The sequence below is a fragment of the Trachurus trachurus genome (assembly GCF_905171665.1).
Source record: "Trachurus trachurus genome assembly, chromosome: 23".
NCBI classification, from domain to species: Eukaryota; Metazoa; Chordata; class Actinopteri; order Carangiformes; family Carangidae; genus Trachurus; species Trachurus trachurus.
Genome location: NC_139912.1, coordinates 22,685,744 through 22,713,284, shown reverse-complemented (window position 1 = coordinate 22,713,284; position 27,541 = coordinate 22,685,744). Strand labels below are relative to the sequence as shown.

Here is a 27,541-nt window from a genome sequence, read left to right as displayed (position 1 = left end):
TTTCCTCTTTCAACAGAAATACTATTCACTTCTTAACAAATGAATTCAATCACTTTTACTCAGCTGGTTTTGGTGGGACAGCAACAGGTTCTATCGAGGGGGTGTAACAACACATTGGCAGTAGATTGAGATTTTTTTTTTGTTTTTTTAATAAGACTGGGTATAAACTGGTGCATACGGAGTGTGTACGGATGCTGAACTGCTTAAAGCTATACTTCTTGGTAGTCAACTGAGTTTCCTAGCTGCTCTGAAGCTGCAGGGAAGAGGAGGAGTGCTTCCTATACACTGAGGCTTGACTCCGTTAAACTACTGGCTCTGACTGTTTCGTCACTCGTATCATTACAGGAGGCAGGGGAATAATTAAACATAAGACACAGTGAACAACAGAGAAAAGAAAAGAGAGAAGAAGTCACTGGTAACTGCTAAAGAAACTAGCATATCTGAACAGTATGTAAATGACAGAAACAAGAGAAGTGCAAATGAGATAATGTGCTGCATCACCTTGAAATAAAAGAAGAAGAAAAAGAAGAACACATTTGGTGGTTGTTAAGTGGTAAAAAAAAAAAAAAAAAAAAAAAGTTACATTTTAATTCCTGCTTGTCTGAGTGTTAGCTAAACAGAGTGTTTCGTCTGTCTCTTCTTGCTTCCTGCCTTTATGTTAACCTATACAAACCATGTCCTGTCACTACCGTTGCATTTAAAGGAGACATATTCTGCCCCTTTTCCACAAATCAAAATAGTTCCTAGGTGTCTTAAAGACATGTCTGTGACATGCTTTGGTCAAAATACAAGTATCAAACATCACAGCTCTTTTCATCCTCTCAAAACAGCCCTGTTCAGAACGGCTGGTTTCAGTGTCTGTCCCTTTAAATGCAAATGAACCACTGCTTGCCCAACCCCTTCTACTGGTACCAGGTAGGGGTGGGGTTATGCAAATTTGAAAACTAATTACATCATTTTCAGACAACCGAACACCTTGTAAAACCACGTGGATTTCAACCTATAGGGAGCCTGATTTTTTGGGGGGGCTGGAAGGCAAGACAAACACCCAGATATATGTTCAAGAGCCTTGAAAAAGTGATATTTCCATAATATGTCCCCTTTAATGCACCAACATGGGAATAATATATTCTATGGATTCTCTTTTTTTTCAAAGCATAATTTAATTTGCTGTACATATTTCCTTTTAGGGATACTAATCACCCCTGGTCTGACTTCTGATATCTGATTATATCCAGGCAGTACAATAAATGTAAACTACAATGTGACATAAGTCCTTTAATTAGTTTTCCAGCTGCTAATTGTGTCTACTCACATGTGGACGTGTGGTGGCTGGAAGCGTCCCTGGTTGATGTTGTAGAAGGTGAAGGCCTGAGTGGGGTTGGTGCTGTACTCGTCCACCTCCACCGTGGTCCTGCTGCCGCGCTGGCTGTGTGACTGAGCCTGTGACTGCTGCTGCCGCCTCGCTGCCATGATCTCTGACAGGGTGAAGGCCATGGCACTGGGAACCGGAGCAGAGCGGGCGGAGCGGTGCGGTGTCAAGTAGGGAAGTTTAAAAGCCGGTTGTTGTCTTTTACTCTGGGACTGCGGGTGGGTGGTGGGAGCCTGAGGACGGGCTGCTGCGGCCGCTGCTACTGCTGCGAGGCGTTGTGACGGGCTCAGACCCTCACACAGCTCATAGTCACAGCGAGCTGAGGTGAGAACATCACCTCCTCCTTCCTCGTCTTCTTCTTTACAGCTCCTCTGCACCTGAGAGACAGAACACAGCAGACACGAGGTGGTGTGATGGGGATAGAAATTCAGAATAATGCATAATAAATTCATTTGAAAAGATGAGTGCCAAGAGATGAGTTACCGGCAGCCTGTCTGCAGCAGGACCGGATATAATGACAAAAGCTGAACCAAATCTAGGAGTTCCTGTGTTGACAAAATGTGATGTGTTCTTAAAGTGCTTCTTTTTAGGACAGAGGTGTAGAATTATTTTTCCTGGGGAGGGGTCATATTTGAAACCCAGATTGTTGCCTGGGGGCCACACAAATTTATTGCCCTGTACCTTAATTTTACTACTAAGATTTAAAATATAAACCACGCAGTGAATGCACTCATTCTTATTTTTCATTCTACAGCAATTAATTCGAAATGACTTCATACAGTTATTAAGAACGGTAAACTATGCAGGAGCCCTGGACAATACTGTGAGCAGCCCACAGCCCTTATGGATGCTGTCACTGATAGGCTACCTCCTCTCCTGTAAACCTGTTTGAACTTTGACTTGAACTATGTCAAATATAAAAAATAATTACATTACATTACTAAAAAAAAATAATCGGTAACACTTTACTTGAATAGGTATTCATAAGATTGACATAAAACTGTCATAACCATGACATAACAGCTGTCATAAACATCAATGAATACTTATGACAGCTGTCGTTAAAGGGACAACGAGGAGTTTCTATTCGGTTATAAAAAAGTCTCACGTTAATGTGGATGAATCTCCGCTACCCACACTTGTTAATGGGCCCATTTTCGATAAATATATCGTTCTGTCTCTATCGTTATTTTGTTATTATTAGTGGTGGCGGAGGTGCTGGTCGAGCCGACCAGCGTTTTTTACTTTCGGTTTCGCAACGAGTCATGAGAATAACGCAGCTGAATCGCCGTTTATGGTCGGAACTACGACGGTATGTGAACCTCTTTGAACCTCTGACTTTAATTATTGATGAATGAAAACATGAGTCTGTCTTGCGCCGGTCAAAAGCATTTTACGGTGCATGCGGAGGCTCATAAATGTAGTGTGAAAACGCTTCGCTTTTCCAAAACTCCTCGTTGTCCCTTTAAGTGTCATTCGTTAAGTTATGTCACTTTTGATGCAAAGTTGACATTATTTGAGATGTCCTTGTTATGAGAACTTGACATAATTTTTAAAGTTTGGCAATTAGGTCTGCTATGACAGTTTAAGTCAAGTTCTCATAACAAAAACATCTCAAATAATGTCAACTTTGCATCAAAAGTGACATAACTTACCGAATGACACTTAACGACAGCTGTCATAAGTATTCATTGATGTTTATGACAGCTGTTATGTCATGGTTATGACAGTGTTATGTCAATCTTATGAATACCTATTCAAGTAAAGTGTTACCAAATAATCCACACACTGCAAAAACTCAAAATCTTTCCAAGAATATTTGTCGTATTTCTTGTCAAAATGTCTCATTTCTAGTCAAAACTAATCTCTTTTCACTTAAAATAAGAATCATCACCTAAAAATTTACTTGTTTTTAGATCATTTTCACTTGTTTCAAACAAATTTTCACTTGAAATAAGTAGAAAAATCTGCCAGTGAAAGCAGTATTTTGTGCTTTTAATAAGAAAGAAAAACTTGATCCACTATCAGATTTTTCTACTTATTTCAAGTGGAAAATATGCTTGAAAGAAGTAAAAAGTGTCTAAAAACAGGCTACTTTTTATTGTGATGAGTCTTATTTTAAGTATAATTAGATTTGTTTTGACTAGAAATAAGACAAATATTCTTGGTAAGATTTTGAGTTTGTGCAGTGCAACTGTACTAGACAGAAATGTACTTCTGTTTTTAAATAAGAACATTAGTTTCTTTCAATGCCAAATCTCACACTGGTTATTATGAAGCACAAAGGTGATGTGTCAGTGTCAGAAACAAATAGTTTAGCAAAATATTCCCATTGTCCAGACACAGTGCATTCAGTGATATACCGATGCTTTTACCTGTTGACAGTTGTAGGCTACTGTTTTTTTTTTCACGTCCTTGCTTCACTGCATGAAGCTTTGTTAATAGTACTTCTTCTAATAGTGCTTCTTTTGTAGCTCATCTAACAGCACCAGCGTGCTCTTCACCTTCTGATCTTAAAATATCTGTATTTCTCCTACTGTTGTTCTAATGACAGCTTTGTGTCATCGTCTTTTAACAAAGCCACATGGCCGCTGCAAACTAAGAGCAAACAGAAACTCTACATCCAGTATCAACCACGCACTTTTTCGAGCATGAAAACATCCACTCACTAGCTGCTCTGAACGTGGATGAACCATGGATGTAGCCTATTATAGATCCATGGTATGAACCGTCTGAACCTCGACAGGTGACTCCGACCTCACACGTCACTCACGTCAATCACGTATGACAGGAGGAAGCACACTCGCGCTACGCAGGCGTTTCAAAATAAAAGCGATTAAAAAACAAGTCTAGTCACTAAATTAGTCTGGGTTGTCGGGACAGAACGGCTTATGGTCTGCCTTAAAGCCTTTAAAAGGTTCAGTGTGTAATAATTGACAAGTTCCGTCTAGTTTCAAATGCAATGTGTTGGAAACACTGCAGGCTGTGAACGCCCATAAGAGAAACAGTTTAGTTAAGTTTAGTTCAATTTTGAAAGAGCACCTTCCAATAGGGAAACCTCAAGTCAGTCCTGTGACATTTAGATGACCAATGATGAAAATATGATCACTCACTCCCTAAGTCCGTCAGTCAGCAACATCTACACCACAACTATAAAGGACTGTGGGGAAATTAGTTTTAGGTTGGATATTCAACGGACATTCGCTCCAGATCTGGCGACTATGTGTAGCACTATGGTCCTGCACTGGTTTGAGGTCAATAGGTCACATGACTTGGAAGCTATTGAGCTAAAACGCTCATATTTACATTAAGAAATGTATTTAAAAATTAAAAATAAAAAGTATGAAGAGTGTTAAAATGCAATAAAAAGAGGTGCGTCTCCCAGCATCTCGGATGGTTTGAGCTGGGCTGGATAAAACATTCATAGGCATGCTATAGCCTTGAATATTGAGGTAGGGGGTATCGATGATGCATGCTGTTGCGGAGAGAATGAGCAGTGTTGTGTTCTACTGGTTTTGGCAGTGAGGTTCTTCAGGGTTATAATCAGCTTTTCAGATTCTGTTTCAACATCAGAAATCAAACCTGATGTTCTTTTTTTTAATCCTTATCAGTCTTTGGGTGTAATATAGAAAAAGTGAACACTGTGAAGTAATGATCATGAAGTGTTACATTGGAATTAAAAGAGTCTGAACATGTAATGAACTTGAGCCACCCGCGAGGAACCCATAAAAAGCTCTGAATGAATCACCCATCTTTAAATATGTGATCATTTTAACACTGCAGGAGCAAAATGGAGACCCATGTCATTGCCCTGAGGTATATCTCTCTTAAGGCCATTTAACAGGAGATGAATTGATAGATTTTCAGACAGGCTGTTGGTGGAGGGAACCAGACAGTGCAGATGAAATTGTACACCTGCTACAAGTCATTAAATTGAGGATGGCTGCATTTTGCAGGGTTCATATGATGGAGATATTGGCAGGCATAATAGCTACAGAGAAGTGTGGCACAAAATGAGGTGAAGTGAGACATGCATAATCATACATCTTTAATAGACTTAGCTAAACCAGCTCCCATACAGTGAGGTGCAGAGAGCATATACTGTAAGATGCTGTGTCTATACCAGCGAGGTCTGAATGATTGAGGAACATCAGGCTAAGTGCTGCTGCTCCAGTTAGAGAAATGAAAATTTCAAAATTCAAACCAAGACAATCAATCTGAGCCTGGAATATGAACTTCTCAGATGATGAAGTTGTGATGACGTAAGACAGCTCACAAATATGAAAAAAAAAATATTGACAGTTGTTATGGATTGTGGCAAAACAGAGACAGAATGACCAATAACAATTAGGGATATTTCCATCAGGGAAGCAGAGGAAGAGTTAGCTGGCAGGCTCTTTAGGCCAGTGATCAATTGATTGTTGAAAAACCTGCTATGATGCAAGAAGATGCATTTGTGAATTATTGAAAAATAGTGGGGGAAAAAAATTCTAGGTTGGCATCACAAAAGAATTAGATGACAGTCATTGTGTTACTCACAAGATACCAAAACCAACTTTCTCTATAGATTTGGTGACCTGGATATTCAACATCAGCAGCATGTCTAAAGTGATGCAGAGAAATTCTATACCCAAAAATAGGCCAAATGGGTTTTCTTTTCTTCAACAATTTTTTTTTTTACATCTACAGGTTTGAATAATACATAGAGCTGGTGTCTTTTGCATCTGCAACAGTCTTGAACTAGTAATAACCAAGGGGGAAGCATATACAAGCTAAAGATGATGGGACCAATGATTGAACCCTGTGGAACTCCATGTGAAATATGAGCCAACAATGAGACAAACTCATCAACAGTCAACCTTAAACTTAACACTGTTAAGTCTTGTTCGCAGGTGTGTAGCACAAAAAAGAACAAAACAAGCAGGAGTTAACAGGCAAAACCTCCATGCAATGACAGTAAGATTTATCTTCAACTTCTTGCATGTAACCTACATCACACATACAGACATGTCCACCCTTCTCTAACTCCATTTGCATTCCCGAATGGCAGACAGATCTCTTTTTCAACACACTGGAAATTATATAAAAATGATTCGATGATATAATGTCCAACTATTGTGAAACCAAATAAATATTATTCCTCACATGTTTCCATTTGGTGGAATTCTCATGTCTCTTGGGATTAATAAAGTTTAAATGTAACTATACTCTGTAACCATACTGCCATCTACTGATTGCGTCTAATTAAGCATTGTCTATAAAAGTTGATAATAAACTATTAGTGACTTGTTGTGTAATTTTCATTCATTTATTGGTACGGTAGATTCTCCCATTCTGTCACGTAAATTCAGACGATGCACTCATGTGGCATTGGTGACACTTTAACTGTCACCAATAATACCCTGATATGAAAAGTTGCTTTATTCTGTATCAAACTGTAAAACACACTGAGGCATCCACACTCACAGACAAAGGAATAACAACTATAACAGCTGCAACAATGTGGCACTTATCACATCAATGAAACTATAAAGGTTGAGAACGGCAAAACCAGCAGGTGAAATAACTTTTACTTTAATTCATACTTCTAAATAATGATAATGATAATAATAAGGAGGAGAAGAAAAAGATCAGAATTATCAAAGTGATGAAATTAAAGAATAAAAAGGCTTTATATACAAAACCCTGAGAATGAATCAACATTAAAACAAAATGGTGTCGTAATAAATAAACCTCAAAGCAAATATAGAGAGTGAGGTTTTATAAGAGTGACAACATATGCTTTGTTTGTAATGCACCCTGTTAATAGACTGTGAAACTTGGATTTGTGCAGGCGAGTGCTGCATCCCCTCCAGCTAATGCAATACAAGTGCATCTGTTAGACACCTAAATGGAAATCAGGTGTTGAGCACATTATTAGTCAGGCTGCAAACTGTACTTTACAGAGCTCCAATGATTTATTGTTTACAAATGTTCTTTAATTTAAGCTGCCAAGTCTTGTTTCGTGTCCCTGCTTCTATGTCCTGTATGTGCTTTTCATTTAAAAGAATTGATTAAAAAAAAAAAAATCTTTTCAGTGCCCCTTCCCTGGTGCGTGAGGCCTTCAAGTGTGTACGCCGCCCATTAAAGGCTCAGATTCAGCTCATTTTCAGAGGCTCTGGCGACTGCTGGGACAGAGCAGAACCTCTCAGAGGCGCTGGGATGGCGGGGGACTCCTGGAGAGCCAGGCGATAATTTGGGGGGGACCGGCAAGCTTTTGGCAAAGTCTATAGCCTGGACCTCGGTGTGATGTCAGCGCGCCATCTCCGCTCCTCATTCACTGCAGCCTTCACAGGGCTGACAACACACCGACGTGACAGATACTTCACACTGCGGTTGCTTGTCACGAGCAAATCGCAGCATGCTCGGTGGATGTGTTTCAGGAGCGCATACAATATAACGTGTCTGTGTCCTGTGTGTGTGCGCGTGCTGCTGATGCGTATGCAGGCCCGTGCACGCATATTTTAAAATGCGTCTCTGTTGTTGTGACAGTGACGGTCTCTCTCCCTGGCCGCGCGAGACAGAGAAGTGCATTAGCAAATCCTGAGAGGAGAACACAATGAGCTCACATGCAGTTTTATAGATCAACTGGATTTGTAGTTGACAAACTCTAACAGCACCCTCAGTGGTTTCACTCTGACTTTGTCTGGAATAAAAAATTCTATTCAGTCAGAAAATTTCACCTGGAAATCAGTTGTGATTGAATAGATTTTCTTTTTTCAATTCCATTTCAATTCAACTGTCATTGTTTTTTATAGTTAAAAAAAAACATTCCTTTGAAATCTGTGCATTTTGTTGTTTGTATTACCAATAACTCATAAAATCTGACAAAGCCGGCTACTGGCATTTCATTCTGTGGAAGTAACAATCAAAAAGAAGCCTGCAAATGTTTCCTAAGAAATAAATAAGAAAGCACACAAAAGCTGTGGCAAGTGACTCATTTGCAACCAGCGATCTGAACCCACCCTCAGATGACACATGTCTTTGTCAGAAATCTGTGAAGCTCAGAGCTCCAAAACAATACTTAGTTTTGGAAAAGAAAGTGTTCAACCCATTTTTTTTTGTTTTTTTGTTTTTTGTGTAACAAAATATGGAGGATTGTTCACACCTTGTCTGTGGAGTGGAAGCAGCGTGTCAGCAGAACAGCTACAGCTCGCTATTAGTGTCTACAATGGAAGTGTTCAGGCACAGCACGACTGTGGGTTCAGACGTTTCGGCGGCACAATACACACACACAGTCACCGTAGTTAACAAGCGTTCACACCGAAAATTAGGCCTGCGTTAAAAACAATTGCGAGGGGCTGCGGTGGTGGTGGGGGGGGGGGGGGGGGTGGGGGGGTGGAGGAGGGATGTCCAGGATGAGTGAGAGGATCTATGAATTTAAAAGTTCGTCAGACCGTGAATCAACACACAACGGTGCAAAAATATTACAAGACAGGATTCAGCATCTCGGCACGTGTTTAGGCATCGGAGCATTCGCCAGGTGATGTCTCACTGTGTTGCACTGCGGCAAAAACTGAGCCTGCAAACACAACTGAAACTTTACATGTACCAGCAGCTTGTTGGAATGTAGAACCTATCTACATCTAAAAAATAAAACCATGTGTACAAACAATGGGTACAATGGTTACAAAATGCAAAAGTTCCTGTGCGGACGATAACGTGAACAACTTGGATGAGAGTTTGTCGAATAGTGTGCTTCGTTATCCTCATTGTGTGATTCATCACATCAAGACTACAGGGATCTTGTATTTCACCTACTGTATACAGTTGTCTTCACTGACTAACCAGTCATGTTAATTAACTCACACTTTACTCACACGATCACAACTGGAAGTATTTTTAGTTACATGTGAATAACACCTGTTGTCAGAACTCAGATCCTTTATGTAAGTAAAAGTGGTAAAAGGTGTTGAGCGTGTAAGTAACAGCACCACATTCAAAATCCTAAATAAGTTTTATAATACAAAAATCTAGAAGTACTCATTATGCAGAATGGACAATTTTGGAAAAATGCGTACTGCATGACTGAATTATAAACATTTATAATCCATTCTGATTATATTATCATCACTTAGGTAATTTTAGGTAATTGTATTTACACTGCGTAGCTCAGTCTATAATTATACATCATGTATTTGTCGGCTCCTGTTTTCCATTGTCTCTATGTATGGAGGCTGTAAGTTATAAACACTTTCTATAGATCGATGTCATGGTCACATCTCTGAGGAAAGCAAGTTGAAGTTGGCAAGAAAAAAACAAAGCAATGATTAACCAATCAGATGGAGCCACCATCACTGTCAAACTGTGATTGGTCCTCTGGCCTCAGGCTCACACCAACCAAACCTACTATACCTGACACTGAAATTACAGGAGTTACTTTAAATGACACATACAGTAAATATGCAAAGTATTTGTGATTCACAGTAAATGAAGTCTGTTGGTTCTATACTGTATGTTTGATCATGTTGCTACGGTTACTTCATGATGTGAACATTAAACTTTAAACGTCTCATGGTTGAGCTTGTGAATGGATGAGTGTTAATCATTGTCAGATCTGTACTGTGCATTAAGCAGCTGGTTATGCATTTAGGTGGAGGGGTTGCATAACTCAAGATGTTTAGGGCAATGTGAATGAGTATGTGTGTGTGTGTGTGTGTGTGTGTGTGTGTGTGTGTGTGTGTGTGTGTGTGTGTGTGTGTGTGTGTGTGTGTGTGTGTGTGTGAGAGAGAGAGAGAGACACAGAAAGAGTGTATAGATAAACCACAGTGCTGCATCTGTGTAATAAACTTTTGTATAAAATGAGAACAGCAGAGTTTCAGCCTCATCAGTAATTTTTCACACTTACGCCACTGACAAAATGAAAAATATTCATGTCTGCCTGCAAAAGTACAAAGTCTACACTACATGAATGAATGCACTTCTTTTTACTTTCCACCACATGTAAATGTATAATGATCTCTACGTGCTGCCAAAAGCCACAGACTGACACTGAATACTGCACCTGAACATCACAGTGACCGGACGTGCCCATGCTCGGTGACCTCTGTGTCCTGGAAACAGCTCTGGTTTTAACTGTGAGTTAGGAGGAGACACAGTGAGGCAGAGCAGCAGAGCAGCAGAGCAGACGGCCACACGTCTTGCCGTGTGTTTGTTTTTAGCCAACACAGAGGGAAGGCTGCTCGCTGCCGCAGCTTCATGCTCCTCTTCTACAAACTAAACACTCGCTCTGCAGCTTTTACAGAAAACTGTTGTCTAAACCAGTGTTTTCCAACCTTGGGGTCGGGACCCCACCTGGGGTCGCCTGGAATTCAAACGGGGTCGCCTGAAATGTCTAGTAATTGATTTAAAAATACTTATAATTAAAAAAATATTATTATTCTTTTTTAAATTATGATTAAAAACACCACACACAATCTTAAACACTGTATTCTATACGTTCACTTTCTCAAATATAAATCGAGTTCAAATAAAATGCAGCATATAAAAACATCTGAGCTGACGCATCTTGAGGAATTCAGGAATCGAATTTGTGGTGTCAAAATGGGGTTAAAAAAGGTTGGGAACCACTGGTCTAAACAAACAACTTTTCAAGCCAGATGGTAACAACCCAGAGTAGATCAGGGTGATGGGAGTCCATGCAGTGACAGACAGGTAGCTGATTCACAAATACACACTGAATGTACTGTATGTAGGCGGCTGCCATATGAGCTACAAATATGCTGCTTCACTATTTCAATTCAACATATTTAACATGTTAGTTGTTTAGCAGGTGCAAATGAGGGCAAATGTGAGACGCCTCTGTAATTAGTTTTTTTTAATTATACGGAGTATATGAAAAATCTAAAGGTAGAGAAATGATTATGGAGATCTGCCAAGATGTCATTCTAAACCACAGAACGAAATATAAAAATGACACAAGTAATGTGGATTTATTCACAAGAGTTCTTGTTTACTACTAAAGACTGGAAGTAAATGAAAGTGAGAAGGAAAAATTAAGTGAGAAAAACGAATGAAGAACGAAAGAATGAAGTGAAACGATAAGAAGGACTTTTAGTCTTTAACTGTTAAAGAGAACGAAGAGCTTTATCAGTCGGCCTTTTATCACAGTACTTATAGTTACCGTGGTCTTAATGTTTTATTTCATAGGTAATATTTGAATGATATATTGATGGAGAACTGGAGATGTCAGTATCATTGAACGCAGGCTGTGGAGCCACAGACAGACGCTGCTAACGAGACGAGGTGTTTGAGACCAGAACTCTAAATAAACCACATTCACTGACTCATACGAGGAATTTACATTTTAATTCACCTAATTTTCCTTTTGTGTTTTTCTGCTGTGACTGTGCATTTCATTTTAGGTTTATTCTGTCTTTTGTGAGTCTTTATGAAGATTTTCACTTTTTTGTTTTTTAAATACGTGCTATAGATATGAGAATTACACTGATCCTCTGTATGCTTTAAGAAATCGAAAAGAAATATCCCTTTACATTTGTGAGATTGTGAGAGCTTCTTCCCTCTGACAAACCATCAACGCCTCACCTACAGTAAGTCTCATAGATGCTGCTTTTTAGAAAACCATTTTCCAGCATGAAGGTGATCAGAATAAATATATTACACTTCTTCAGCTCCATCTACATAACCAGATAGTTTTCAAATCACATTCATGAATAAAGCATGGGTGAGGATTTATAGTATTAAGTACTGCAACAAACTGCGACAGGAGCCCACATTATTCATTATATCATAAATCTAAATATAAGGTTTGTTTGTGGAAGGAATGTTGTAGAGGAATTCTATTACTGACGCTGATAATTATCAAGAAAGATTATCTTCCATGCATTGTTTATTTTTCTACGTGCAAACACAAAATCTGCAGTCAGTGGGGATAATACTGAGACTTTGTGGAGGTTCTGATCAGCATGGTGTCAGTGAATCACAGGGAATCCTCTGCAACCACAATGACATTGACATCCAACCTATGGGGCCCCGGAATTCAATGGTCCCCCTCAGGAGAAGAGAAGGGGAACAAAGCCCCCCCCTCACCCCCCGGTATAGAGGCAGCAGTACACAGTAGTGTGGTGTGATGTGGTGTGTGTGTGTGTTGGCATACTGCAAAGCGGCTGATAAATGTAGAAACAGAGGAGAGGCTGGTCTGATTGATGCTCTCTCCTCTCGGGTAACATTCTCATATTTAACAAGCGGCCCTCACATTAGGCTGCGCTGAGATCTCTCTCTCTCTCTCTGCCACATATGGACACACACAGAAGATTAAAGTGCATCTGAGTGTGGCGCTGAATTACACTATCTGTTTTATGCATATAGCCTGGAGATCTGAAGGAGTGTGTGTGTGTGTGTGTGTGTGTGTGTGTGTGTGCTATCTGCAGCAGCGTGAAGGGAGAACACAGAAAAGGAAAACATGGAAGAATACATAGAACATTTTCCCCTTTGTGTTGCATTTACTGTACTTTGACAACTAACTGCACTTTTAAAATCTGCTTTAATTCACCTAAAATCCCCTCTCACACAATGAGGAGGCTGCCATGCAGGCAGGACTGTAGCCTGCAAACTTTAATTAAAATCAGAAATGGATTCCTTTCAGTTGAGTTATCAAAGTGCTAATGTGAATTATCAGCTCCGTGCACATTTTTTTTTGAAGAAGTTCCCCCCTCCTGCACTCTGAGGCGCTCTGCATGCGCTCTCCTTCACTGAACTACATCCAAACTTTTCAGCCTTTTGGACCCACAGGCTGCAGCAGCTGGTCACCCCCGCCCCCCCACACTAACTCTGAGTTCCTGCAAAAACCTCTGCAGCCCTGCACTGTACCGGAGACATCACGCTCCCAGCGTTATATATCAATGAATGTAAATGCATGCCATTACAGTAAACACTGCCGAGGCACCAGCAGAACGCGTTCAAATGAGGTTTCAGAGATGAGATTAAAACCCCGGGACTGTGTGTCGCTGCGGTGCAAAAACCTCTGCCCCGGTCTGGCATGCTTAAAAAAAGAAAGAAAGAAAGAAAGAAGAAAGAAAAAAAAGCACAAATGCATAAAAAGCTTGTAAAAGAGGATGGAGGGGATCGAACCTACCGGCTCCGGTGGTCAGCGGTGAAGCTGCGCGGTGATGGATGTGGAGGAGGAAGGTGTCTGCGCTGAGACTGAGACGCGCTGGTCAGTTTGAATGAGAGAACCCCGTGGTGCCGGTGGAGAGACGTGGAGATCCCCGCTCTCTCTCTCTCTCTCTCTCTCTCTCTCTCTCTCTCTCTCTCTCTCTCTCTCTCTCTCTCTCTCTCTCTCTCTCTCTGTATCTCTCTCTCTCTCTCTCTCTCTCTCTCTCTCTCTGTATCACTCTCTTTCTGTCTCTCTCTCTCTTGCATGAGTCCTGCCCACAGTGTTTCCCGGTGAGGGAGGGATGAGGAGGAGCAGAGGAGGAGGAGAGGGATGGATCAGTCCCGGTCACAGCGACAGAAATCACGGCGGCTGATGATGAGCTGAGCTGCCCACTGGACCACAGGGACCAGTTCACCCAACTCAACCCCGACACCTCCAAAACACATTAGACTCTTTTTTTTCTTTCCTTTTAGCTTCAGTTCTCGTGGTCTGATCCTGCTGACAAATAAACAGATATTTGGTGGAAGAATAGAGCAGAAGACCAGAGACATGATACAGATGACTAAACATTTTGGATCAGATCCAGATCATTCACTATGAATCTTCTACTTTTTTTTTTATATCAGACACTGACCTTACAGTAATGTACTATGGTCTGTGCTCTCACTCAGTCTCCAAACTGAATTACACTGATCAGCCGTACATTTTAGCTGTTAATTTACTGTATTTTTCAAGGGAATATTCAGATCTGCCACTGAAGTAAAATAGACCAAACTTGAAGGGAGGGAATTCATTTTCCTTTTAAAGTTTTCCATTCACATTTTCTGTAGCAGTAAAGTGGTAAAGGTACCATGAGGTATAGAATCATCATTACAGTAATACACTGATCTATTCTCTTCTTAAAAGTATTACTGTAAATGTGTAGATAGGTAGATAGATAGATAGATAGATAGATAGATAGATAGATAGATAGATAGATAGATAGATAGAGATAAAGTTATATTAAAATACAGGAGAACCTCTAACTTCTACACTATTGACTGTTCTGCATTGATTCATCCTCCACACTCATGGACCGTGTGTGTGCAAAGATCTCGTGTGAGACTGAATGGACTTTGTCAACAACAAAACTCTTGAATCTCTTTGTGTGTGTGTTTTGTTTGGCGCCGTGGAGAGAAGGATTGTGGGAACGTTCAGTCTGCTGCTGTGCTTGCGGGTCGGTCCATTAGTGATTGGTGATTGTTGTACACTGATTATCATGAAACAAAAAGATGAAAGGCTTTGAACAGTGGTTTGGTTGGAACTGATAATTATCTTCATCAATGAATCATTTTCTGTTCACTGTGATAGAGACAAATAAAGCAGGAACACTTTAAAACTCTGCTTTAGAATCACTACTCCAATATTAATTACAACAATTGTTGCTGTTGATTAATCAACTAATCATTTCAGCTCTGTTATTACATTATCCCAGTCATATCCGTGAAGTGACCTAATGTAAAATACTAATTAACTACAGTTATTTAATAATAATAATTTAAACTTCTACTACAAACAAACAAATCTACCAAGTGAGAGTCAGAAAATATGAATTTCTGTCTCAAACGCAGGTTCACAAATGGATTTTCAGTCGTGTATCGTTTCAGAACACGATTCTGCCTTTACTGGCTCGTTTCCCAAAATCCCTCATGATGGAGCGAGACTAGAACGAGGAGTGAAATTGTTTTACTCCAGTGGAAAAAAATATGTATATATGCTTGATTTGAGGAAATGTAAAGGGTAACCATGGGTGGATGCTGAATAGGCACCTATAGGCACAGATATAAAAGTCAACCATCCGGCTCTAACTACTAAAGAACCAGCCTGCCCCCCACCCCCCATCCCGCACACGTCTTAGGTGAACTGGGATGTAGGAAACTGGTTTCAGATCCCCATTGATGCAGAATGAAACAAGTCCTGGTTTCTGAGCTCCACTATTGTGGGTCATTTGATAATCCATCCAAGAGCAGGTTAGTGAATTTGCTCCTTTTGTGATTCAAGTGTATTTCCCATTCATCATTAATCCCTTTGATCAGGATATCTATGAGTGATATGATATCCATCATCAATGATCAGGATTCCTATCCTCCTGTTTGCAATATGCAAATCGAAGTGATCCATACATGGTGGTGAATCTTTATGAGCTCAGACCTGTTAAATCTTTGTATTTCTGCTGAAAGTAATAAAAAAAAAGCTGGAAAAGAAAAAAAGTGCTCCCAATCATTTATTGGCCGTGTAAGGGATAATCAGTCAAATTACGGCATTACAGCGTATCACCACCTCTGCTCCTGTTTATCCGCAGGTAATTGGACTGGGATTTGGGCTGGTAATGAGCTAAACAAATAGACCACAATCTGGAGCTCAAACACATGCAGCCATAATCACCATGCTGCTCAAAAGTTGCATGGAGGCATCCACAGTCACAGGCTGGGCTGAGTCTGCCATCTGCTGGACACTTTGTCAAGTTGTCCACCAACTACAGGGTGTGAAGACAGAAAACATAAAAATCATCTCTTTATATTGTGTCATCTCAATATATTTGTCACTAAATAACATTAATAAAGTAACTTGTCTTGACTCCTCTCACCTCTCGATCTTACAGCGTTCTAACTATCCAGAGCCCCAAAATTGGTTTGGTGTATATGTTGGACCAATATACAGTAAGTATGGTGGCCCTGAGAGCTCAACATGCTGCAATGTAAAAAACAAACCTCAAAATGAAATACGTAAGCATACAGCAAATTCAGAAAACATCTTCATCACTTTGAAAAAGCAAGCCCTGCAAATTCAAGTGTTTCCAGGGGACACTAAAAATGATGAACCTGGTGGAGACTTGTTGTTTCCTTCCCAGTTTTGAAGTAAAATTCAATGGAAAAACAAATGTGTCGCTGCAGGTTCATTACTTTTTTTTCTTTTCCTTTTAAGTTATTGTTTTTGCATTAATTAGGCTGATGTGGTAGAATAATAACAGCTCTTACTTAATCACATGTGAATTCCCATGTGAACCCATTTTCCACATGTGGTACCATGAATTACACATGTGCTCTACATGTAGCATTACCACATGTTATCACATAAAACCACATGTTATAACATAAAACTGGGCCAAAACCACATGTTTCCCACGTGCAAATAACATGATTCCCATGTGCAAAATTTTTCACATGTGAAGTTCATGTGTTTTTTCTGTAAGGGCAGCAGTTAAAGCAGAAGTAAGTGGAATGTTTGTGTTAATATAAGTCTTAAATAGTTATATCTTCTGACAGCAATCACTTATATAGAGTGTTTGGTCTGAAACACGGGTCTGTCAGTCACTCTGCTCTGCTGTAAGCTGAGGAGAAAACTTTCCTTGTATCCTACAACCTTTATCCAATGAGGAGAGAGAACGGCTTGAAGGGCTGTGTGTGCAGCCAAGGGATGCGCGTGAATGTGGTGACGTAGGGACGAGGACCAATAGATCCATGACGAGGGCGGGGACTGCTAACTCCATCTGCTGACAAGAAGTTAGCCAAAACGACCGGATCGCTTACTTCTGCTTTAACAGCAGACAGATGCAGTTACTGTGTGGTGGAAGAATTAGCAGCTGAACAGACGGATATTTCCTTCAGGAGCTGGTTGAGACCAAAATCAGAGCAAAAAGAGCAGGAATATTCAATTTAGTGGAGGGAAAACAGAGAGTATGAGGTGAGGCTTTATCCAAAATATTTGGTAAAAGGTAAGATACATCTACAATTTAAGAACAAACATATTCTAGAGGTGTGTATTTGCCTATAAAGTCAAAACTTGTATAATTCCCATTCCATACAATGAAGGTGTGTATGGAATATTTTTTGTTTCCCAGGCTAGCAGCATCAGATCCATCCGTAATTACACCAAATAGTAGCAGTTGTGTCACGACCCCCCCCCCCCCTTCCCTCCCCTTAGTCAGTCCACGTTCTGTCTTCCTCCTTTCATCTCCACTGAACTTTCAGCAGAGCGACTGATGGATGGAAGGCAACAAGATAGTGAAGGGAGAGAAATCTCAGCATCTGGCACAGTTGCGTTTGCCTGCAGATGCTGGCTGCTGATTGGACGCCCTGGAAAGATCACGTAGGAAATATCAGATCTGCCTTTCAAATATGATTAATGACCAACAGCGAAGCAGCTGAGGTGTTACAGTAATGAGGGAGGAGACCGCCAATGCCAGTCACAGTTACAAGCCTTTTGGGTCCATGACTATTGTGGCACATGTTATTCTTTTATGTAGCCGTGTCTTAAGAATACAAACTTTATAGTGTCAGCTTAGCATGAAATACACTGCTGCTCTGACAAAGAAAGAGACACGAATGCGCGAATGCTGTTAAGAAGGTGACATGCTGATTCCTCTTATTGGTGAAGGTGTCAGCTGATTGACAGGAAAGAGAGTCATGTGATGTAGAAGTGACATGAACACACTGAGCTCAGGAACAATGAAAAAACAAACAAACAATCCAACTCAAACTTTGACCAAAACAAATGAATGTGTCGTGCTGTGATGGATTACCTCATACCCTGGAAGATGATTTTTATGCTTTGCATAAACAAATAAAAACAAATGGCTGCTTCTGAAGGGGAAGATAATACAGGTAGTGTACAGACAAAGCAATAAGACTGGAGAGAGACAGAAGAACCAAATGTTCTGTGCTGCCATGTTGAAGCCGCTAAACTGTTCTTCATTGTTTTTAATGATGACAATAAACGTCGATCAATGCAGCTGAAGCCTCAGATCCAGTTTGACACTTCTCAATGCATAAGGGGAAGTGACACTGACAGGTGGCTAAATTAAATTCTTTGTTAACAAAAGATCTGGGATAAGTACACAACTCAACACATATAACACAGTAGAGGAAAATGAGAGATATCCATGTGTTTTTGGATTAAAGATATAGGTCCCATACTAACACTGTGTAAGTCCACAGAGAAATGCTCACTCTTCTCAGAAATTGAGCCTTAAAATGAGTGGTCAGGACTTCTGTGACTTTGTGATGTCACAACAAAGCAGTCTCCAAGCCTGGCCCACCTGGACCCACCATCCAACGCTTTACCATCCTGATCTAACTCAAATACTTCCTGTGTTGGTCCAGGTTCATAATCCACAGGATACTGCCCCAGTATGGTGAGGTCTTATGATGGCTTTCTTTTTTTGTGTGTATTTTTGAGGGGATGCCATTGGCTGAGACTGGAGGTGTGACAGGGGCAGGAATTAATGGTGGAAGGGGCAGAAGAAGATTAGGGACAGCATTTATTTATTATTTTCCTGGAGGATCGCCACCACAGTGGTAAAAAGTGGCAGGTATTGATTGTCTGTGACAACTGTCAGTGCAGAGCTGGAGGCATCAAGACTCACTTTCAAACACACTTTTTTGTGTGTGTTTTTAAAGGGATAGTTCAACATTTTGGCAAATTGGCCCATTGCCATAATCGCTATAGTCATAGCAGTAGGTTCATTACCTTTAATTGTAGGTGTAAGCTATTTTCAGTACGGCGGAGCGCAGCAGCTGGCTGCTCAGAGCTACGCTATGGAGGCTAATGGAATTTCTTGGTTTCCCTCATTAAACTAATCAAATTCAACATCCCAAAACTCCACAGCGCTTTTGTAGACAAGTTGTGACCTGCACAACCACCACGCTATGAGATAATGACGGAACGATACGAAACGGAGCCGTTTTCGAGGTAAATACAGGGTAAATACGGAGACTGCTTGCTGAAAAACTGTCCCTGAACGCAACGCGCATCAGCGGTTTTGTATGAATTTACCTCGAAAACGGCTCCGTTTCGTATCGTTCCGTCATTATCTCATAGCGTGGTGGTTGTGCAGCTCACAACTTGTCTACAAAAGCGCTGTGGAGTTTTGGGATTTTGTATTTGATGAGTTTGATGAGGGAAACCAAGAAATTCCCTTAGCCTCCATAGCGTAGCTCTGAGCAGCCTGCTGCTGCGCTCCGCTGTACTTAAAATAGCTTACACCTACAATTAAAGGTAACGAACCTACTGCTATGACTATAGCAATTATGGCAATGGGCCAATTTGCCAAAATGTTGAACTATCCCTTTAAAGCAACAAAAGTTCTGGTCCAATAAAACTGTCAATTTAAAGCAGTAGTAAGCGGAATGTTCGTGTTAATATAAGTCTTAAATAGTTCTATCTTCCGACAGCAATCACTTCTATAGAGTGTTTGGTCTGAAACACGGGTCTGTCAGTCACTCTGCTCTGCTCTGAGCCGAGGAGAAAACTTTCCTTGTATCCTACCACATTTATCCAATGAGGAGAGAGAACGGCATAAAGGGGCGGTCCTCTCTGTGTGTGCAGCCAAGGGATGTGCGTGAATGTGCGTGAATGTGGTGACGTAGGGACGAGGGTGGGGACTGCTAACTCCATCTGCTGACAGGAAGTTAGCCAAAACCACCGGATCGCTTACTGAAGCTTTAACAGAACTAAACTCAGTCAGAGATGATTCAAACTGAAGGGAACTGGAAGAGACCAGAATGACCTGACAAACACACAGAGAAACACACAAATTCCTGGACTGAATTCTTTCAGTTGATCCCTGGTCATCAAACTCCCAACATGTCGCCCCAGCACAGACAACCAGCAGCAGTAGCAGCCAGTAATACTACTGGTATTTCAGTATAAACTATTTTGTACTTCCAAAGGTTTTAAAGGTTCGCTCTCATTTCTCTCCTTTTACTAAGTAAAGTAAGACAAAGGCAGAGATTTTAAATGAAAAAGTGCTCCCAGTGTGAACAGTAATGAATGTTTCTGATGTGGCATCCAGATCTGCTCCACAGATTGTGTTGCTTGAAGATAACAACACTATTAGCACAGTCAGCTAAATTTTCCAGAGGCGTAGCCATGGCCAGCTGTGTGGAGAGATCAGATATAATGAGCAGATAGAAGACGAACGTTCACTCACACACCGACACACAAAAGAGACGGCGTGAATCTGTTTTCTGCTACTGTTTTATTTAATTTGTTCAGTACTGGAGTTTCATAGACCAAACAATGGCACAACACTGCGTTACAGTTTCTCTCTTTGGGTACAACCAACTAACACAAACGTTAAAATTATTCCTCTACAAAATAGACTAAAGTACACACATACACAGTCTCTTTCTCTATCATAGACTCACCGCTCACACACATACACACACTCGCACACACTCGGAAATACTCTCCCACAGACACAAACACACACTTGCTGCTCACATATTCATTCTCAGACCATCTCACACACACCATGTGCACCCACCCATTTACAACAGAATACATTCTCAGGAAAAAAAAACAAAAAAAAACAGTCAATTATAAATTTTAGAGCATTTCATATCATTTTTTTCATAACACTCATAGTGAACAGTGCCCACTTCAAACAGGAAGTAGGCCATACCATAATATGTCTGTGTGGCAGCTATTTGGTAAGGCCTGGAGCAACACCTATTTTGGGACATTATCTGACAGACGTGTGGGATGTGGTAACGAGTCGATCTGTTCTAACGGGTGATTATCAGCCAGAGATTAAAAATAAAAAGATTTCCCTCAGTGATTTATTGTAACATCTTATTTTGAAGTCAAATCCCAAACTATGAGCAGCTCAGTGCTCTGCAGGACCATACTGATTCAGCTGTGATACTTAGCTAAGACTGCAGAGCGTTTTCCAAAGTACAAGATTGGTTTGATTGATTTCCTGCTCTTTAGCCGCTGGTTTCATTTCAGTACAGAGTGCAAATATCTGAAAAATCCATCACTATTGCTGTTAAGTTGCTTTTGTTTTCATATCTTGCACTGTTTGTTTTACCATACAAATCTAGAGGATAAGGAAGAATTAATATTTGGAACTAGCTTGCTAGCTAGCAGCTGGGATGGACTGGAGACATCCCTGTTAATTTCCATAGTGTACTGAAATGAACTGATAAAAATGGCCGTCTGGAGGAAACCTATAGTAGAATGGTAGCTGTGATATGCAAAACATCCAGAATGGTAATTTCTTCCTAAATCAATGGGCTTTGAAAAGTGAATTAGCACTGACACTCCCTCATTGTCCTTGTGCCCAGCACAAAGAACACAAACGTTCTCTATTCATGAATAACAAGACTGTTGAGTTTAGTAACTAAAGAAGCATCAACACTAATAATGGACATTACATAACTGTAGGTATTTTTGTCAGGGGAAGCTAGCTTCTTTATGAACAACACGACACACAGATAAGATTCACTGGCATACAGTTGAAGCTGTGAGTGCTGTGGACACACGGGGACACTGTGTCCCTGTCGCCACAGCAACACTCCAGTCACACTGTTGTACAACTCCAATCACATTGTGTAGAAATAGAGTCCATCTTCAATATGCAGTCATGGATTTCATAGACATGTTGGGGCCAGTGGGAATGACACAATAACATTTAGTTGGGTTATAAAAGAAAAGCATAGTATACACACTATGCCTTCTGTTTAATGGAAAGAGAGCATCTTGGTGAATGCAGATTAGTTAGTGTTTTAGAGACAGGTATATATTGTAGTAGTACTGTATGTATGTAGTGCCATCATACCAGAAGCCTATATGGTGATGCTTCTTCTCTCTGGCACCTATAGGACATGTTGGAGGGATGAGGCAGTGACAACACTGACAGACTATAGTGGTGGTGGCAGGTGATGCAATGTTATGTTACAAAGTCTTTTCTCTGTGCGCTTTAGTTGAACATACAGGACAGTCTCAGGCTGTGAGATGTTGCATGAACGGGCGTTGAAGCTGCTGTGGGTGAGAGATTTCGGGGGGGAACTGGAAGCTACAGAGCGGGAACAACAACAGGAGACAGTTGTCCTTCCTCTCTCATCGCTGCCACATGTGGCACATTTCAAAACAACACAAAAAAAGGTTTAACATATAAAATTCAAGTGCAATTAAAGTTCCAAATACTAGTTACATCACAAACATTTCTCTCTAAAGTAACAATCTGTTACTTTCAGGTAGTTTATCTCATCTTGTTATATATCTTTTTTTTTATTTAAAAAATTACATTATAGAATTTTCTGATTCAACCATTGAGGTGGAATGGTTTAGATTTCCCCACTTTAACATTTCTTTCAATTTATTTTCCTTGTTAAAGTGTGTTTTTAAGTGCACCCATTGTTTTCTCATCTCCGTCTTGTGCACATTGGGACCAATAGAGTCATTTAATTCAGGATACATCCATTCACTCTGAGGACATGTTCATGTGTGTGTGTGTGTGTGTCCACACAAACGTACATGCCTTTTTTTTTTGATTTTGTACGTACATCATATCTCTAACATCTGTGATGTGGGCTTCTGCAAGTTCTGACATGTTCAGTATAAATATTACAAAAACAAAACAACAACACAGAAAACAAAGCAGAGCAAAAAATATACATGAGAGAGGTGGACGAGGGGAGGAGAAGATTACAAAGTTGTTAGAGAAGGTGCAGAAGTCTGGGAATGGTTCGGATGAAAGAGGATTCAGAAGATGTTGTGCAGAAATAGGGTTTGACCGATATGAAGGTTTGCTGATGTTGGCCTTTTATTAGATACTAGCAGTCTCACTTTATGATAACATCTACTTTAATGACTTTAGGAATTCATAATAGTGACTTTGCAGATTAATAATGCACATTTTTAAAGGAACAGTTCAACATTTCCTTCACACAGTTAGGTGGGAAGATCAAGGCCACACTCGTATCTGTGTTCAATATAAAACTGGAGCCAGGACACTGTCAGCCCTGCTTTAGATGAAAGCTGTGTCCAAACTCATGTCACATCCTGCAAAAGCAACATTTCAAACAGCACAGTTACAATGTCCTACAGTAGGGACTCCCTCCAATAAAGCCTTTTCTTGCACAATGAAGGCTCCAACAGCTGGATTGTTCATGGCCTATCCCAAGATTCATTGGAAATCTGTATCAAACAGTGCCCACAAAGTCAGAGAGTTACACCTTGAATAGTAAGAACAACAAGTGTTACATGTTGTCAGTGTTGTTGGGCGACAGTAGCAGTGTTTTGTGAGCCTAAGCGTCTCATTGTGGTTTGGCCTTCCAGATGTATGACAGCTGCATACGTCTTCTTAAGATTTTAATTTGTTCAAACATGTTCAACTCAGTGCTTAATATTCAGTTACTATTATTACTACATGTTGCAGCCGCATTGGCAAAGCTTGATGAGATAAGCTGCTAAATTGTACCAAACCAAGAGAAACACTTAATATTTGTAGCAGTTTTATATTTTTTAGGAAGCAATTTAAAGGACCAATATATACACATAAACTACGGTATGTCAGGAACCTGTTATAGAACTATTCAGACTGGCCTTCAAAAACCCATAACGGTCAAACCTTATAGAAGAAGCTGCACTAACCAGAGGGGGGGGGGGGGGGGGGGGGCGGGGCTCTCAGTTCGTCATGCATCACTACTTAAAGGTGTCAAAGATGAGAGAAGGCATCATGTGGCGAACAGGATTAAGGAAAAATACAACAAATGAAGACGTTTAGTCATAGAACGGGTACAACTGGACTGAGGCGGGGACAGAGTGGGGGAGCTGGAGTTGGAATGATGTAGGATGATGGGGGTCTTTAACAGGACAGAGAGGACGTCCTGTCTATTTGTATGGCCGTAAGAACCTGGTGACTTTGGAGCGCAGCAACTTGATGAAGGAGCGAGGAAACATCTCTTTGGACTCCTGTGCTGTGTACTTGAAGTAGTTCTGGGGGTGGGCCAGCACTTCAAACAAGGCTTTTATCAGCTTCTTGTCCTGAGAGGGAGACACAGGGACAGACAGTGTCACCAGACTGGACCAATCACATGTGGGGGAAGTATTTCTGAAGGAGCAGACATGCAGAGTCTCACAACCATAAGGCTGCTGATGAGTCCTACAATACCTTGAGTATCTCCTGGTGGTTCTCAGAGGCATAAAGCCTGCCGTCTCGCACTATGTCCTCTATCAGCTGCTGGTAGTCCTCTGCAACACAACAAGACTCCATTATGATGTTGACAACACACAAAAACACAGCTGTAAGTAGTTCTTATCTGACTGTTCTTGAGTGAGGGTTTAAAACAGTAAGGGCGTATTCATACCAGGAAAGTCCGATAGTTCACTTGCTTTGGTGCGGACTAAATTTATTTTTACTTGGTGCGGTTTGTATTCACATTGCATTTTTTCACAAGCGGATCAACTTTGTAAACAAAAGCACGTGTGTCCCACAGTCGCTCAATCATTGGATAAAAATGATCAGCGGGATCTTCTACCGAAAAGTAGCTACACAATGGAGGTCATGAATGCGTTTCTCTCTTCCTTTTTCCAGTTGCACCTGTCCTGTGCTCATTCATCACTTGGAGGCTATGTGGCCTTTATGCAGCCGTCTGGTCAGACAACAAACACACAGACATGTGCGTCTGAAGGATGGTGCGCTAAAAAAAAAAGAAAACAAGGACGGCACAGCAAAAAACAAACAAACAAAAAACATAATCATTCTCTCAGGATGCCGTGCTGCCGATCGGTCACATTTATTTCTGTTAACGGTTGTTAATCGGATAACGACTTTCTGTTAGGCTATCAGTTAAAAAAAATATTCAGAATGTGCATCCTTAACGGCGTCGGGTGCGTCCTCTCCAGCATCTGATAAATGTTTTCCACTGACCAAATATCCAGGAGGCAGCGTGTCTATCTGTGCTCCATGTCGACCCACGGCTCATTGTTGATCATTTCCACATTTTCTGACAACAACGGAAGCCTGTTGAATCCAAAATGGCGCTTGGATTTTGCATTTGGTTCGGGAAGGGTTCGGTTTGCATTCACACCGAACGCGAACCGCACCAGGGTTCGTTTGGGACTCTGGTCCGGACCAAACAAGTGAACCGAGTCCCAGCTGCAGAGGTGGTCTCGGTTCACTTGTTTGATCCGCACCAGAGTCCACTGGTTTGTATTCACACTTCCCCAAAAAGTCCACACCAGGGGAAAAATCAGTTTCAAGCGGACCAAACGAGCCTGGTGTGAATACGCCCTAAGTAATCAGAGCTAATAGTCTAAGCTGGCTCACCGTCGTAGGTGACAAATGGAACTTGGAAGCCTTTGCCACTGTTCCCCTCGTTGGACTTGAACTGGATCCACAGCTTCCGAGAGCGGGAGGTGAAGGCGATGGGCCGCTCGTAGGTCTGACACGTCTCATAGGTGGTGATGGAGGTGGGCAGGGCTGGAGGAAGAACACATATAGGTAAGACTAACTCCTCTATGAACTTGATATGTGCTAGGACTATGAGGGAGTTTCTTTTTGCCCTGGTCTGTGGATAGTTAGAACTCTTGCATATTCCCTTTGTGCCTTGTTTTACTTTAATATGGCACTTTTCAACAGACTGATCTAGTCCTGCCCACTTCAGCTGCAGAACAGAAGAACACTTTGTTGTAAGGTGTGTTTGTAGAACTGAACTGAGTCTGATCCAGCTAAATTAAACAGCACAGGCTAGAAAAGAGGAAGATGAGTTACTGGCAGGTGCTGAAACGTAACGACGACTGAGCTGATGATGGGAAAAACTTGATATGCAAACACATAAAAGACGTAGAACTGTGGGTGGATGAATCAGCAGTACCTCTGACCCAACTGAGTTAAAGGGAAAATTGGCATATTTGGGAAAGCAATGTAACATGAGGATCGTCAGCCTGCTGGAAGCAGCTGGAGCGTCTGATTTGATGTCGTTCTTTCCAAGTCTGGACTGTGTCAGGCTGCTGCTGCCTGTCTCTCCACTGGAGGAGAGATGGTGGAGAAGGTACAGGAGTCTAAATACCTGTGTGCCCATCTGCACTGTCAACTCTGCAGCTCTCTACGGTAAAGGGCCAGAGTCATTGAAATTTCACTCCTTATCTACCCCCCCTCATGTGGACTAAGGGCTGGGAGAAGTTTCAGAGTCCTCCGTGGCTTCTCTGAGTTATAGGGGGTCTCGGCGTAGCAGTGCATGTCCATATAACGGTTGCAAATGGATACCAACTGTCTTCGTAACAAAAAGACACACCAAAAAAACATCCAAATACCTCCATGCTGCTCGTATGTAATGTCCGTCTTGTATTGAAGCCCCGAAATGCAAAATTGTCCCCAAAAAAATGAAATAAGTCTATATTTCAAGCTTGTTTGTAATGGAAGCTCCTCTTCCTGGTCCGTCAAAATCTCGCGAGATTTGACTTTTTTCGGAACAATTTCGCATTTCGGGGCTTCAATACAAGACGGACATTACATACGAGCAGCATGGAGGTATTTGGATGTTTTTTGATGTGTCTATATTTCAAGCTTGTTCGTAGCGGAAGCTTCTCGAAGCTCCTCTTCCCGGTTCGTCAAATTTGGACGAACTGGGAAGAGGAGCTTCGAGAAGCTTCCGCTACGAACAATACAAGACGGACATTACATGCGAGCAGCATGGAGGTATTTGGATGTTTTTCGGTGTGTCCTTTTGTTACGAAGACAGTTGGTATCCATTTGCAACCGTTATATGGACATGCACTGCTACGCCGAGACCCCCTGTAAGTCAGAGAAGCCACGGAGGACTCTGAAACTCCCAGCCCTTAGTCCACATGAGGGGGAGTAGATAATGAGTGAAATTTCAATTTTGGATGAACTATCCCTTTAAATGTGGGTGGCGGAGACGTTTCATTAGTTGTAGGTGCTAACAGGTCCGAGGCTGACACTGACACAGACAGACTGATGGTTAAGGCTTGGCTCAATCAGCAGACTGGTGAAATTAGTATATCTGCTTACCACTCTTTCTCATGACCAGCACATCTCCACACTCATCCTCAATGGGTAGAAAGATCTCCGGTACCACGATGAGGATGCGCCTCTTGTGTGGTGGGTTGATGGTCCAGACACAGTCCACGTTGGACGGATAGTCTCCGGGGTAGTTCGGAGACTCGATGTAGCCTGTGTACTCTCCCAGCTCTCCTCCACACAGCTGGTCTGAGGACAGGAAACA

The 27,541-nt window shown here is 41.2% G+C and overlaps 2 protein-coding genes across 4 annotated transcripts in view; both read right to left on the bottom strand.

Moving 5' to 3' along the window:
• mpped1 (metallophosphoesterase domain containing 1) overlaps positions 1–27,541 on the bottom strand; it is a gene marked incomplete at both ends in the record, with an annotated part of 263,390 nt that overhangs the window by 91,941 nt on the left and 143,908 nt on the right. Inside the window, one exon of one of the 2 annotated variants that reach the window (XM_083999790.1) lies at positions 1,316–1,501. In XM_083999790.1, coding sequence (XP_083855916.1) covers positions 1,316–1,497 — 182 coding nt within the window. Of the gene's footprint in view, positions 1–1,315; positions 1,502–27,541 lie in introns of those variants that run through there. The other variant, XM_083999789.1, reaches the window with a different exon arrangement.
• scube1 (signal peptide, CUB domain, EGF-like 1) overlaps positions 22,858–27,541 on the bottom strand; it is a gene marked incomplete at its 5' end in the record, with an annotated part of 114,014 nt that continues 109,330 nt past the window's right edge. For both annotated transcript variants that reach the window (XM_083999783.1, XM_083999784.1), the window contains 4 exons: positions 22,858–24,338; positions 24,466–24,545; positions 25,624–25,776; positions 27,328–27,525. In XM_083999783.1, coding sequence (XP_083855909.1) covers positions 24,186–24,338; positions 24,466–24,545; positions 25,624–25,776; positions 27,328–27,525 — 584 coding nt within the window. In that variant the 3' untranslated portion in view covers positions 22,858–24,185. The remainder of the gene's footprint in view (positions 24,339–24,465; positions 24,546–25,623; positions 25,777–27,327; positions 27,526–27,541) is intronic.